The sequence below is a fragment of the Balaenoptera ricei genome, chromosome 6 (assembly GCF_028023285.1).
Source record: "Balaenoptera ricei isolate mBalRic1 chromosome 6, mBalRic1.hap2, whole genome shotgun sequence".
NCBI lineage: Eukaryota > Metazoa > Chordata > Mammalia > Artiodactyla > Balaenopteridae > Balaenoptera > Balaenoptera ricei.
This window is the reverse complement of record NC_082644.1, coordinates 54,680,242-54,695,222: the sequence shown is the minus strand read 5'-3', so window position 1 is coordinate 54,695,222 and position 14,981 is coordinate 54,680,242. Positions and strand designations below refer to the sequence as shown.

Below are 14,981 nucleotides of genomic sequence, written 5' to 3'. Positions count from 1 at the left end.
ACAAAGTTGCTGTTAGCAGAGGCCTAGACTTCGGCCCTGAGAAAAAGTTACTTACAATGCTCTCTGTTCTTGGCTGCACTCAAAAAGCAAGACTTCATCTCCTCTGGCTCCTCTCTCCATCTCCCTTATACTGGGCCAAAGATATTTTTCAAGCACATATGTTCAGATTTTTTCCCATTGGGTTTTGATTTTACCCAGAGTCACACATGAGCGAAAGAGGTGTGAGCCAGAGCCCAGACTGTGCACAGGAATGTATTTCCAAGATTTGCTCCTAGGGCTGCTCATCTGTCCCTGCCTGTCTCTCCAGCTGCTGGTCCTTTCAGGTCAGGACAGTGCCTGTTTGGTCGAAGGCCTCTGCCCTAAAGGCAACACAAGATGGCACTCTTCCACATCAGTGCATGTTGACATGCAAGTGTTAGTGGACCTTAGGTTCACCCTTGTACCAGGGCTCCCCTTGCTTACCACTGAGGCTCTGGGTCCCCTGTTCCATATCACTTGAACAGGAGCCATAATCCAAAAGCTCAGGGGTATGATGAGGTCTAAAGGAAATGAACAATAAATGATTCTCTTAATGGTTTCTTTTCTGTGTCTGACTCTGTTGAAGAGACTTGATTCCTTATATTGGGCCTGATAAATTGAAAAGCTTGCCTTTGTTTCTATTTCCTTGTTCTTCTTATATATATGCAGATATAAAACTAAGCATAATCTCCTTGGATGTATAGCTCTCATGCGACTATAACACCAATTTACAGATTCAATGAAAGAGTAATCTGTAAACCCTATCAATTTCCAGAAATCAACACGAATGTAATCTGCTAGCTGATGCTGACCCACAGAGATGACATGGTGGACATGGGCCTGATGGCTGAGGCTCTGCCCACGCTGCAGAGGCTCTGTGATCATGGCTCAGCCTCTCTTTTTTTTGTTTTGCCTATTGTGAAAAGCTTTTTGGTCAGGCATGCCGTGACCTTTTTTAGCATTCTTTTAGCACAAATACATAATTTATCACTTCACTCCCTCTCTGCATCTCTATTTTTTTTCCTTCTTAGTTGACTTCCATAATTAAAATAATACTAGCTAATGGGATTGTAATCAAGCATAAACATAGGCATGGCATCACACAGCAGTACTCATCTCACCTAGGTGACTATCTAGGTGATCTAAAGTGGACTTAAATTATTTTTGTTTTGTTTTTTAGTTGACCATTAAAATAAGAATTCCAACCTGAAATTTTCTTTTTTTTTAAATTTTTATTGAAGTATAGTTGATTTACAATGTTGTATTAGTTTCAAGTGTACAGCAAAGTGAATCAGTTATACATATACATATATCCATTCTTTTTCAGATTCTTTTCCCATATAGGTTATTACAGAATATTGAGTAGAGTTCCCTGTGCTATACAGTAGCTCCTTATTAGTTATCTATTTTATATATAGTAGTTTATATATATTAATCCCAATCTCCAAATTTATCATTTCCCCCCATGTTTCCCCTTTGGTATCCTTAAGTTTGATTTCCCGATCTGTGAGTCTGTTTCTGTTTTGTAAATAAGTTCATTTGTATCATTCTTTTTAGATTCCACATATAAGTGATATAAGATGATATTTGTCTTTCTCTGTCTGACTTACTTCACCTAATAAAATAATCTTTAAGTCCATACATGTTGCTGCAAATGGCATTATGTCATTCTTTTTTATGGCTGAGTAATGTTCCATTTTATATATGTACCACACCTTCTTTATCCATTCCTCTGTCAATAGACATTTAGGTTGCTTCCATGTCTTGGCTAGTGTAAATAGTGCTGCAGTGAACGTTGAAGTACATGTGTCCAACCTGAAATTTTCTAATATTGAACTAATGGGCTCTCAAAAAAACCCTCAGCTCTCACCAGGACTCAAGAAAAACTAACACAGTGTAATTCACTGATTATCAAACCTGGTTGAATGTCAGAATCACCTCAGAACTTGTTCAAAATAGAGATTAGAGCTTCCATCCCACCACCTGAGATTCAGGCTTAGTAAGTCTAAGAGTGCAACTCAATAATATGTACAAGCTTTTTCTAATAGATGTAAGAGGGTCAGTTGATTAAGGACACTTTTCAGTATAAAGTTCTATTAATTGTAGATACTTGGGTAACTCTGTGCTTTGTCTTAACAATGGATTATGAAGGTAATGAGAACGCATAAGTAGCCTGTGCTAACAACAGCGCCTCTAGTGACAGGGCGAAATGTCGTTACTTTTCAGCAAAAGCTCAATATAATTAATTAAGGGCTGGATTTAATTCAGTGACATTTGAATTTTATAGCTATACACTTGCAGCTATAAAACCACCTTTATTATTAAAATTCCTATAGGAAAAATAACTTGGTAATTGTGAGTCTGAAACTGGTCCCTAACTTGCTTTTCCCCATTGGCACAGTTGTTTTTATTACACACAGTGAGGCAACTATTATATGTAGCAGGACAGATTATGTTTTTTTAACAAGTGCCCTGGGGGTTCTGAGGCAGCTAGTCCGCAGACAAGGATTTGGGATCTCCAGTTACAAGCACCAGACTTGAGGTCAAAGTTCTGGGGTCTACTTCAGTCCTACTACTTGCTTGCTCTCTGGCCTTGGACAAACCATTGGGCCTTTCTGAGCCTAAGTTCCTCATCTATATAAAAGATGGAAATTCTTTACCTGACTCTCAGGGTTGTTATGACAACAAAAACAAATTCAGATAATGTGCATAGTACACCGTATGCACACATATATTCATTTATGAGATATTTATTATGGACCTACTATGTGCCAGGACTGAGTGGTAAGAACAAAGAAGAGAACAAGAGGGATGTGATCCCTGATTTTATGGAAGTTACATGGTGAGGGGTGGGAGGCAGAAAACACACAGATAAGGTAAATTTTGATAGTTCTAGTGCTTAGGGAGAAAATAAAATTGGCATTGAGCTGCGTAATGACTGGTAAGGGAGGGAAGGCATGTATGCTTTAGAAAGGCCCCAGTAGGAGGTGATATTTGTGTGGAGACGTGAATGACCAGAAGATAACTGTGCAGAAGTCTTCGGGTGGAGGATATCAGGGAAAGGGAACAGCTGGGACAAACGTGCTGATGTTCTGGAAGAAGGGACCGAAGGGCAGTGTGGCTGCAACAACAGTGATCAACTGGAAGTGTGGCCTCAGGGAGGTAGAGGGAGGGTAAACAGCTGGGCCTGAACACGTAGGGGATGGTTGGGCATGAAAAGGAGCTTGAAATTTCGTTGTAACTGCACTGAAAAAGCACTAGATAATTTAAGCAGAGGACTTGTGTGATCTGATTCATGTGGTGGGAGTGAGGAGACCAGTTAGGCTGTGGAATAGTCCACCCAGAGAACATGGCGGCATCAGATTATAGCAACGGAGGGACTGGTTAGATTTAGAGTACAGTTGACGTGCGAGCCGAGAGCTTCTTAGGGTCAGGAGGTAAGGTACAATACACCCGTATTAATTGTGTCATTCCCGCTGCACTCTCTTGTTATCACCCTGCATTAGTCTCAGAAAGCATTATAGTAAGAAATCACTCACCTTCACATCAGGTCATACATAATCTCAAACACATTGAATATAGGTGAGATAAGGAAAAGGATCCCAGTCAAAACAGATAGACAGCCTATGCATATATTCAAAGGTGAACTCCTCCGAACCCTCCTCAAGTTTCTGTCCTTAAACATATTGATAGTTCTAATGAGCTAATAACCCATGCCTAGAAGGCAATTAAAGGGGAGAGGAAAAGAAAGAAGGACAGCTTCTAATATGAAGCTGGGTGACAGTGCAAGCGGGAAGAAAGGATAAATAGATGATGGAGAAAACAAGAAGTATGAAAAGCAGGTGTAAGACTCCGAAGGGCATTGGTGAATTATGGTTTTCTTCACAGTTAATGAAGGCACAGAAGAGTGAATGCCATTGTAGATTGTCCTGCCTATAAAATGGTTGAAACAAAATTAAATCCATTTGGCTTACAAAAAATTAAGCTTTGGGTGTATGAAAATGATCTCATGTGGACCCTTATTTCCCCAGGTGCTCAATAAATGAATCTTTTCATTGTATTTTGTGGTCATGTACATGAAGTGCTGTATTTTTATCCCCAGCTGGTAAAGGCCTATTAAGGTGTAATGTACACAGAATTTCCACTTCTGGGAAGATGCCATAGATGTATTTTTTCCCTATTCCTCCTGGTAAATGCAACTAAAGTCCAGACATTGTATATAAAACAAACATAAGAAGACTGAAAAGGAGAGAGGAGAAAACAGACTGGCTAGGGACCTTGGGTACTGAGGAATGACACAATTGTGACTTCATTGGGTTTTCTGGGCTATTTGTTTGTTTGCCTCATAAAGCCCAAACTTGGAGCTGAAGAAGGCGGCTGCCAGGAAATGCAACAGAAACAGAAAAAAATGTCCCAGCTTAAGCCTGCTTCCTCTACCCAAAGGCACAGGAAAGGGGCAACCTAGCAGGACAGAAAACTAGAAAATGCTGCTCTAGTCCAAACACCACCCACACCAGCAAAGCCTGAATGGGAAGACTGGACTCCTCGGCAGACTGAAACATGGTTCCCCAACACCCCCATGGATGTGGAGTCAGAGAAGATGGATTTTATCCCCACAGGGGCATAATGTGGAGACCACATGGGGATCCTAGACTTCTACCCTCATCCTGCAGTGTCCCTCTTCCTCTTCCCGCTGGGGTGGTGGTAGAGAAAGCCTCCTGGAGAGTTAGGACTTTCACTCATCACCAGCAGTAACAAGGCTTCTCCCACGGCAGGGTCAGTGGAGAGCAGGGGGGAAACAGAAGCTCCACCCAGGCCCAGCAGTTAAGAGGAGTGCCCCATGTGGATCACAAAGGAAGCCAACTGGAGAACCTGGACTTCTACTTCCACTGGGTAGTAACCAGGTGGCATCTCCCTGCTCCCCGACCTGAGTGGTTTCAGAGAACAGCAGCTAAAACAGATTTAAATAAGGTCCAGAGTTGTATAACATGATATGAAAATGTCCAGGTTTCAACCAAAAAATCACTCATCATACTAAAAACCTACTTTTAACAGTTTCAATGTAGTGATGGAAGTTCTATCCAGTGAAATAATCCAAGGAAAGGAAATAAAATGCATATAGATCAAAAGGAAGGAATAAAACTGTTTGCAGAAGAAATGATCCCCTACTTAGAAAATACCAAGGAATCTTCAAAAAAAGTTCTAGAACTAATATATAAGTTTAGCAAGGTCACACGCTATGCAAAACAACTGTTTCTGTATACTAGCAATGAACACTGAGATTGAAAATACAATATCATTTACCATCCCTTAAAAAAAATAATAATTGGGTATAAATCTAACAAATTATGTCCAGGACTTGTACACTGGAAACTACAAAACTCTGATGAAAGAAAGTAAAGGAGATCTAAATAAATAGACATACAGTGTTCATGGATTGGAAGACTCAACACAGTAAAGATGTCAATTCTCTCTAAATTGATATTCATGTTTGTATATTTCCTATCAGAATCCCAGCAAAATTTTATGGTTGTAGACAAAACTATTCTAACATTCATGTAGGAAGGCAAAGAAACTAGCATAGCAAAGAATAATAAAGTGGGAAGAATCAGACTCAAGAATCAATTTCAAGATTAATTATATAACTACAATAATTAAGACTGTGTGGTATTAGTAGAGAGATAGACACATAAATCAGTGGAACAGAAACAAGAACACAGAAGTAGAGCCACAAAAATATACTCAGCTGATGTTGACAAACACAAAAGCAATTCCATGGAGGAAAGATAGCTTGTTCAATTAATGGTGGTGGAGCAATTGGACATCCATAGGCAAAAAACAAATAAACTTTGACCTAAGTCTCACACCTTATATGAAAATTAACTCAAAATATATCACAGACTTAAATGTAAAATGTAAAACTAGGAAACTTGTAGGAAAAAAATAGGAAAAAAATTTTAGGAACTTGGTCTAGGTAAATAGATCTTACACTTAACATTAAAAGCCTGATCCATGAAAGGAAAACTCGATAAATTGGACTTCATCAAAGTTAAAAACTTCTGCTCTGTGGAAGATCCTGTTAAGAAGATAGGGGAGGGCTTCCGTGGTGGCGCATGGGCTTCCCTGGTGGCACAGTGGATAAGAATCTGCGTTCCAATGCAGGGCACACAGGTTCCATCCCTGGTCCAGGAAGATCCCACATGCCACAGAGCAACTAAGCCTGTGCGCCACAACTACTGAGCCTGAACTCTAGAGCCCGCGAGCCACAACTACTGAAGCCCATGCACCTAGAGCCCGTCGTGCTCTGCAACAAGAGAAGCCACTACAATGAGAAGCCCACACACCACAACGAAGAGTAGACCCTGCTCGCCGCAGCTAGAGAAAGCCCACGCACAGCAACGAAGACCCAACGCAGTCAAAAATAAATAAAATTTAAAAAAAAATTTTTTTTTTAAAGAAGATAGGGGAAAAAATCTATAGACTGGGAGAAATTTATTACAAACCACGTATCTGACAAATGACTTACATCTAGAATGTAAAGAGCTCTCAGAACTCTATATAGGAAAAAAATAATCCAATTATAAAATGCTAAAGGACATGAAGAGACATTTCATCAAAGATATAAAGATGAAAAATAAGTACATGGAAAGATGTTCAATATCACTAGCCATTGGGGAAATGCAAATTTAAAAAAAAACACAATGAGATATCACTACACACCTATCAGAAAGGCTGAAATTAAAACCAATGATAACGTCAAATGCTAACAAGGATGCAGAGAAACTAAATTACTCGTACGTTACTGGTGGGAATGTGAAATGATACAGCCACTCTGGAAAACAGTTCAGCAGCTCCTTAAAAATCTACTGTATGACCTAGCAATTACACTCCTGGGCATTTATCCCAGAGAAAATGAAGACAAATGTTCACACAAAAACTTGTACAGGAATGATTATAGATGCTTTATTTGAATAGCCAAAATGTGGAAACAACCCAGATGGCCTTCAACATCTGAATGGCTGAACATACTTGGTACATCCATACCATGGAATACTACTCAGCAATAAAAGGGAGCAAACTATTGATACATGCCACCATGGTACCATGTGAGACCTGTAAGAAGCTCCAGAGAATTATTCTGAGTGAAAAAAAGCCCATCAAAAAAAGTTACGTACCGTATGATTCCATTTATATAACATTCTTGAAATGCCAAAATTATAAGAAATGGAGAACAGATTAATGGTTGCCAAAGGATTAAGGCAGGGCTGGGGCAGCATAAGGGATCCTTGTAGTGATGGAAATGTTGTTCTGTAGCTTAACTTCATCAATGTCAGTGTTCTAGTCATAACATTGTACTCTAGTTTTGTAAGATATTTCCATTGGGGGAAACTGGGTAGAGAGTACGCAGGATTGCTCTGTGCCATTTCTTATAACTGCATGTGAATCTACAACTATCTCAAAATAAAAATTTAATTAAGCCCATAAACACAGAATTTATTGGATCATTTGTTAATTTAATGATAAGATGCACAAATCATCCCAATTTGTTGGATACCATGCTCTCTCCTCAGATTCTTTTTGTGACAATTCTATGGTAGCTAAACAGGTGGGTGCGTGGACGGATGGTTTTTATAGTATACAGTTAAGAGTTTTTTCCAAAGGAAAACACGGTCAGTGGAAAAAGCCTGGGTATGTCCCTTGTTCATTGTTGGTCATCTCGAGTTTCAAGGGAATACCCAAAGCCACCATCTAATAAAATGTCACGCTCCTTCTCACCCTCAGGAAAGCCACTAGTGAAAACATCGCGAGGGGCTGTGATCAACACGGAGGAGCCCGCGATCACAGTTGATGTAGGAGGCACCGTCAAAACAGTTCGAGGCGTGAATGTGACTATTAACTGCCAAGTTGCAGGTGAGAAATGCATTCATATGTTAATTCATTTGTTCAAATATTAATGGAGCCCTGTGCTAGGTTGGGGGCTGGAAAGATAAGTACAAATTCTGCTCTCAGGGATTTGGGGCTAGTAGGAAAACTCAAGCATGAACCTCAGTCACTCTGAAAGTGGAAAGTGCTGCCGCAAGTTGAGAGGAGGAAAACTGGGACAGATGAAGGGAGAAGAGGTGGTTTTTATCTCCGTCTTGCATACTGGTAGAATGTGAGCATGCAAAGATGGGGGCAGAGGGTGTTCCAGGGGGACGACAGAGTGTGAGAAAATTCATGGAAGTAGGGAAGCCGCAGGACTTCAGGGGAACAGCGTGTGCTTTGGTCTGGCCAGAGCCCAGAGTGCATAGATAGGGTGGTGGGGCTTAAACTTTAGTAATGTGGGTTGCACCTGTGCCGTGGGAGAGTTTGAACGCCTGGATGAGGAGTTCAGACAAAGGCAGAGTGAAAGTGACATTAAGGGGCCATGCAGTGCATAAAATGGATTGAAGAAAAGAAATACAGGGACAGAGAAGCCAGTTAAGAAGTCATCATAGGCTTCCCTGGTGGCGCAGCGGTTGGGAGTCTGCCTGCCGGTGCAGGGAACGCGGGTTCGAGCCCTGGTCTGGGAGGATCCCACATGCCGCGGAGCAGCTGGGCCCATGAGCCACAATTGCTGAGCCTGCGCGTCTGGAGCCTGTGCCCCGCAACAAGAGAGGCCGCGATAGTGAGAGGCCCGCGCACCGCGATGAAGAATGGCCCCCGCTTGCCGCAACTGGAGAAAGCCCTCGCACAGAAGCGGAGACCCAACACAGCCATAAGTAAATAAATAAATAAATAAAATTTAAAAAAAGAAAAAAAAGAAGCCATCATAGTAGGGCTTCCCTGGTGGCGCAGTGGTTAAGAATCCGCCTGCCAATGCAGGGGACACGGGTTCAAGCCCCGGTCCAGGAAGATCCCACGTGCTGCGGAGCAATTAAGCCCGTGCGCCACAGCTACTGAGCCTGTGTGCCACTGAAGCCTGTGCGCCTAGAGCCTGTGCTCTGCAGCAAGAGAAGCCACTGCAATGAGAAGCCTGTGCATGGCAACAAAGAGTAGCCCCCGCTCGCCGCAACTAGAGAAAGCCCGTGCACAGCAACGAAGACCCAACACAGCCAAAATAAATAAATAAATAAATTTATATCCAAAAAAAAAAAAAAGAAGCCATCATAGTAGTTTAGAGCAGAGGTGCTGGGGCCTGAACTCAGGGCAGTGGTGGTAGAAAGCTCGGGAGTGGATGGCAGGGGTGAGACCAACAGGAACCTGGAGCTTACTCACATCAGAAGTAGGTAGGAGTCACTAATGAAAACAGCCAATTTTGTTAGGGGTGTGATACAGGCATTGCCCTTGGGTAGGCCTTGCAAACTCAGAGGCCTAAAGGGACCAGAAAGTCACAGGGAAGTGGAGGAGTAGTGGACCAGAGGTGGTTGTAGTATGCTCTTCATAAAGGCATCTACTGTCAATTAAAAAAATAAAAAACACCCACATAGACTGGAACAAAGCCCAGCTACCAATTCTGCCTTCCTGTGAACTGCTAGCCTGTCTACCCTAAGGGTTTTCACCCCCACAGTGCAAAGGAAAAATGGATGGCTCTCGTGCCCAGCGACAGTCCCCTGCTTGCTGTCCTCATCAGATATACCTTCCTGCGGCACCCAAACCACGGTTCCCCAGTCATACCCTGTCTGCAAAAACGACAGGCATTGGCACCCCCTGCTCTGGGGGTTTCTTCCTCTTAGATCTCAGCCCCAACACTGGAAGATTTACCTCCACTTGTGATTTATAAGGCCAGAGATAACCCATTTTAAAAGAAGTAGGAGGAGAATCTTCATCTACAGCATGTTGTTTCCAAAGAACAGCCAGGTCTGGTTTTTCTCTGAAATGTTCTGGTAGCTCCAGGAACCCAAAAATATAAATCTCTCTCTGTCATCATGCATTAGCTTCTTCTTGGTAAAGCTTCCCTTGGCCTGTGCATCCAGCCTCATCAGTGAAAGCTTCTGGAACTAAATCCCTTCAGGCTCTATACTCCGAGATTGGGAGTAGGACAAAATCTCTGACAGGGCTTCCCATGAACGAGTTGCCCCTCTATACACAGACTGGTGGTAGAGGCAGGGTCCTTTGTGCAGGACCATCACTCCTCATGTGATCACTAGGAACATGGGCCTTGGAGACGGAACACCAACTGGAGATATGATGGACCATGTTGGTTCTCCTCTTGAGCGCTGGGATTGGTAGGACTAAAAGAATGGGAAGCAAAGAGCAGCAAAGCAAGGAATTGGGCATTTGAGGGAGACTGAGAGAACCAGAATGCAGGTGGAGAAGTATTTATCATGGGGAACCCAAGACAGTCAAACCAGCTTTGGTCAACTCTTCCATGCCACCTAAGGCCATGTCTCCCGACTTCATCCAGAGACTCACTCTTGGTAACCTGATGGTGAAATCCTAGGTTGTTAAGTCCAGTTTTTGCCTGGCCATGTACATTAGGTTCTTTGCTTTAATGTTTATTCATAGGGCCATTTGTATTAATCATGGTTAACTAAAATAAATGTGTGTCTCTGCCATTATGCCTTTTGATTTTTATTCAATGTAGATGGGAAAGAGTCTGCTTTTGATTAAACTGTTGGTCTGTGAATTTACTGGACAAAGAAATCATTCTTGAGCTGAGTCTCCAGTCAAAATACTGACAGCTATAATGCTAAATGGCAGAAAAAACTAGTTTTACTTTGATGCTACAAGTGGCTTTTATGGCTCTCTTGTGACATAATTTTAATGGCTATATAATAGTGTATTTTAAGAATATTACATAATTTACCTAGAATAACTCATGTCCTTACATGTTTGAGTTGTTAGCAGTTTTTCATTAAATAACTTTTTGCATACATATGCTTTCAACATGTAAAATTCAGCCTCACAAATTCTTCCCAACTCTTAAGCATAAAAAGCATTAAGCAATGAGTATGATGAGGCTTTTTCTTGAAAAGTGATCCAATCCCTTAATACCACTCCCAAACTTGTTCTCTATTTAAGAAAATTCAGAAAACTGAGTAGGAGATAAAGGGTTGGAGGAGGAGTGTTTCAGTCATTGGGAACAGGATGTGCCTGAGGTAGAAAGAGTGTGTTGGATCTGAAGGAGTGAAATGTGGCTGGTGTGTCTGTAGGATGGAGAGCAGAGAAGAAAGTAGTGTGACATGTGGCTGGGAGGTGGGGAATAGTAGGCAAGGGCTAGATCTTACATGCTTTCCTAGATTATAGTACAATTTGGAGCAAGGGAAGCTTTTGCAGACTTAGGATATAAAATTGTGAGGACTGGTCATGTAGAAATAACTAGTTGAGGAGTCAATGATAGGCAGTGTATTAGCTAGGGAAGGCTAGACTCTGGTAACAAGTAGACTCCCAAATGTGTAATGACTCAAACACAATAGAAGTTCATTACTGCCTACCTAGGAGTCCAAAGAGTGGTCCTGGTCAGCTGGAGGGGATCTGCCCCCCACAGTCCTTCAGCATCACAGAACACTGGTGGCTCTGTTATCTTGAATACATGCCTTCCAAGGTCTCCCCAGAGGTTCTCTCTATCCTGTCAACCAGAAGAGGGGAAAAACAAAGTGTAGACGATGGTTGAGAAGATTTTAAGGGTGACACCTGGAAGTAACACACATTACTGCTTCTCACATTCCTTCCTAGTCACATGGCTACTCACAGCTACAAGGGCTGTTGGGAAATATAGCCGGGCTGGGTACCCAGGAAAAAGAAGAAACAGCTTTCAGTGTCTGCCACAGTCAGTGTGAAGAAATGTGGAAGGCTGTAAACCTTTCCAGACTTACATGGTTCTTTAGAATAATTGCCAAGGCTGACATTTAAGTTACTGTATCCTTTCCTTGTCTTGCACCAAGCCATCAAAGAAACTTCTAGAACTTATCATGTCAAGATGTACCTTTCAGTGGATGCCCCACCTCAAGATGTTGACAAGCCGCCATGGTGCAAGCAGCCTTCCAAGTGTAACAAGTGGTCTAGTTAACAAGAATATCCTGTCTGGGATTTAAAAAAAGATGATTAGGGCTTCCCTGGTGGCGCAGTGGTTAAGAATCTGCCTGCCAATGCAGGGGACACGGGTTCGAGCCCTGGTCTGGGAGGATCCCACATGCCGCGGAGCAACTAAGCCCGTGAGCCACAACTACTGAGCCTGCGCGTCTGGAGCCTGTGCTCCGCAACGGGAGAGGCCGCGACAGTGAGAGGCCCGCGCACCGCGATGAAGAGTGGCCCCCACTTGCCGCAACTAGAGAAAGCCCTCACACAGCAACGAAGACCCAACACAGCTGAAAATAAATAAATAAAAATTAAAAAAAAACAAAATGAGAATTCCCATAAATTTATAAAAAAAAAAAAAAAAAAAGATGATTATACATCACCCTACCTGGCAGCTCAGTGGAGATTAAAGACACTAATCCTCATAATCATATCAAGTTACATCCCATTATGACTACACTCAGTTACTGATCCTTTCAAGCAGCAGGGAGAGCACTGTGTTATTGATAAGGTATGCCACAAAGGGGGAGAAGTAAAGGCAGGTCCTTTTCCTTCCTTTTTTAGACACAAATCATACCAGGGAGTCCAGAGTGTGGAGCCTATCGAACTAACTTGTCAACAGCATAGCTTTGGACTTTGTTCTGTGGTGGAGTATATTTTTTGTCATTTTTCAGACATTTCTTTGTGTAGAATGTGCTGTCACATCACAACAGGCTTGGGAAAAAAAAAAATCTTCCACATCCTGACTAAGCTTCTCACCAAGAAGAGCACTAGCAAAGCCAGCAAAAATGGATTCTAGAAAGTTCTCTCTTAACAATAATCTTGGTGTTACAATTACAGCAGAAAGGTTAATTCCAAAAGTAGGAAATATTTAAGGATTTGATACCAGAAATAATAGTGCAGCAATTCATACCTTTTCTAAGGAAGCAGTCTGGTATAATGGCAGGCAGTGTCATGTACTTGTTAGGATGGGGATCCCTAGCATCAAATGTATCTGAGTTTGGATCCCCACCTGCCATTTGTAGGTCACTGATTGGCCATGAGGTAGAGAGGAGGTACAGGGACTCTGTCACCATGTAATCATTCAGGAATCCAAACTAATGTCATTTTAGGCAGATTTCATAATCTCTTCAGGTTCCAATTTCCTCATCAGTAAAATGGAGTTAATAACAATGCTTCATATGACCTTTGTGAAAAATGAGTGATTATGTTTATTAAATGTCTGGCTGATAGCAAATACTCAGTAAATGTTCTTTCTCCATCTAATGTGTTCAGGATATTTTTGTATAGCTCCTGACCTTGGTGCATTCCCAATGTCTAGGTATTCTAAACATCATTGTTAGGCATGTATATCTGGTACCTTTTCCAGGGACTCTGGCATATATGAGGGCTGGAGATATTTTCTGAAGCATCGTTGTCATCTCTTGAGAGGAAAAGAAAAAAGAGATCTCTGGTGCATTGTTTACTTTTCTTCTCCCCTTGTTCCAACTTTGTTTGTAATATGTCAGAACCAGTCACAGCAGGACTGGCTGTAATTCCAAAGTATCTTTTTGGTGTCATTCTCTGCTTAAGGCGCATAATCGCAGGCAGGAATCCCCCAAAATGTGACACCAGCAACTCCATCTCCATTGGCAAATTCTTGATGCAGGTCCATGTTTGAGGGAGTCTAAGAGAGGTTTGCTAATCTATGTATTAAAGAATGATTCCTACATCATTTGGCTTCCCTCGGCACTGCTGTCACTTCTGTGGTCCCAGTTTTACAGAGACTGGAGGTCACTTCCTTCTACCCTTCATTAACCTGAACATGTCCATTCCTCCCATGAACTCCCCTGCTCTCAACTGAGGAATTCAGCACTTTTGGCAAAGACTGTTTTGTCCTGTTAAACAGACTTGCTTTCAAAGGGACATGAGGCCAAGAGTGATGAAGTGATGAAGGAAGAAGCTTACACCCACTTCCTGGAGACATGAGAAATGGCTCCATCCCTGGGTCATCTCTCTCTCCCTCCTCCTCCTCTTTCTCACCATCCGTGTCTCCCCTCTGGCTGTCCTACAGGCACATAAGCCCTGACCAGTGAATGACACATAGGGGAGCAGCAAGTCTTGCTGCAGGAGCTGACCATGTAAACACAGTGTTGGCTCTGGAGACACACACGCCATGGCCCACGGACACCGTCATGGAGAGAGAGCATTCCCCCCGACCATTCACTTAGTCATCACGCTTTTGCTGGTGGAACTGACAGCCCATTAGTCTGGTTCTCCTACTCGGCCTCCTCGCTCTAGAACAGCCTCAGTTCCTATCAGGGATTGTGTGCTTACTGCCCACAGCCCTCCTCCGAGGAAGGTGCCAGTGACAAGTGCTACGTGTAATCAGTTCATGGTGAGGGAAAGTGGGTGAATACTTGAAAAAGATGGTTTGTAGGACCTCATTTTTCCTTACACTTTCAGGAGAGAAATGACTGGAAGGGTTTTCTTCAACTTACTTTTCAGAGGCTTTCTCCTGAATGCCATGGAATTTTTCTTTTTTTTTTCCCCAACATGAAAACGGAGCTCAGGGACCAAAGTCTAAGCTGGCATGGCTGGGCATCATGATGCTCTTGCTCTCCCTAGTGGTGCTGCAATGAAAAATCAGCTTTTCTGCCTCTCACCTGCATCTTTTCTCCAGGTGTATTTGGAGATAGTGCCAGCCTGACTCCTCTCATGCACCTGAGCCTTAAGTTTCACAGTGTGTGCCCCTCCCTGATGGAACAGGGCTTCGGTATCCAGGTCTCCACCCCTTTCAGCAGCCTTGCCTCCTTTCTCCGGCCAGCCTGCCAGTCCCTAGTGATTCACATTGAATTATGGGTAATCTGAACAACAGCAAAAGAGAGAGGACCAGAGAGTCACTCTCCTGTTTCCCATTAACAGGGAGAAAAGCCCTACAGATTGGCCAGACACTTGGGCCACACACCTTAGGCCACCATTCCACCACTGGAAACTCCACCTGA

General features: G+C 42.6%; 1 protein-coding gene across 3 annotated transcripts in view; it reads left to right on the top strand.

Annotated features, from left to right (window-relative positions):
• Positions 1 to 14,981, top strand: part of ADAMTSL1 (ADAMTS like 1) — a 755,395-nt gene that overhangs the window by 644,392 nt on the left and 96,022 nt on the right. For all 3 annotated transcript variants that reach the window (XM_059924671.1, XM_059924670.1, XM_059924669.1), the window contains one exon: positions 7,801 to 7,929. In XM_059924671.1, the coding sequence (XP_059780654.1) occupies positions 7,801 to 7,929 (129 nt within the window). The remainder of the gene's footprint in view (positions 1 to 7,800; positions 7,930 to 14,981) is intronic.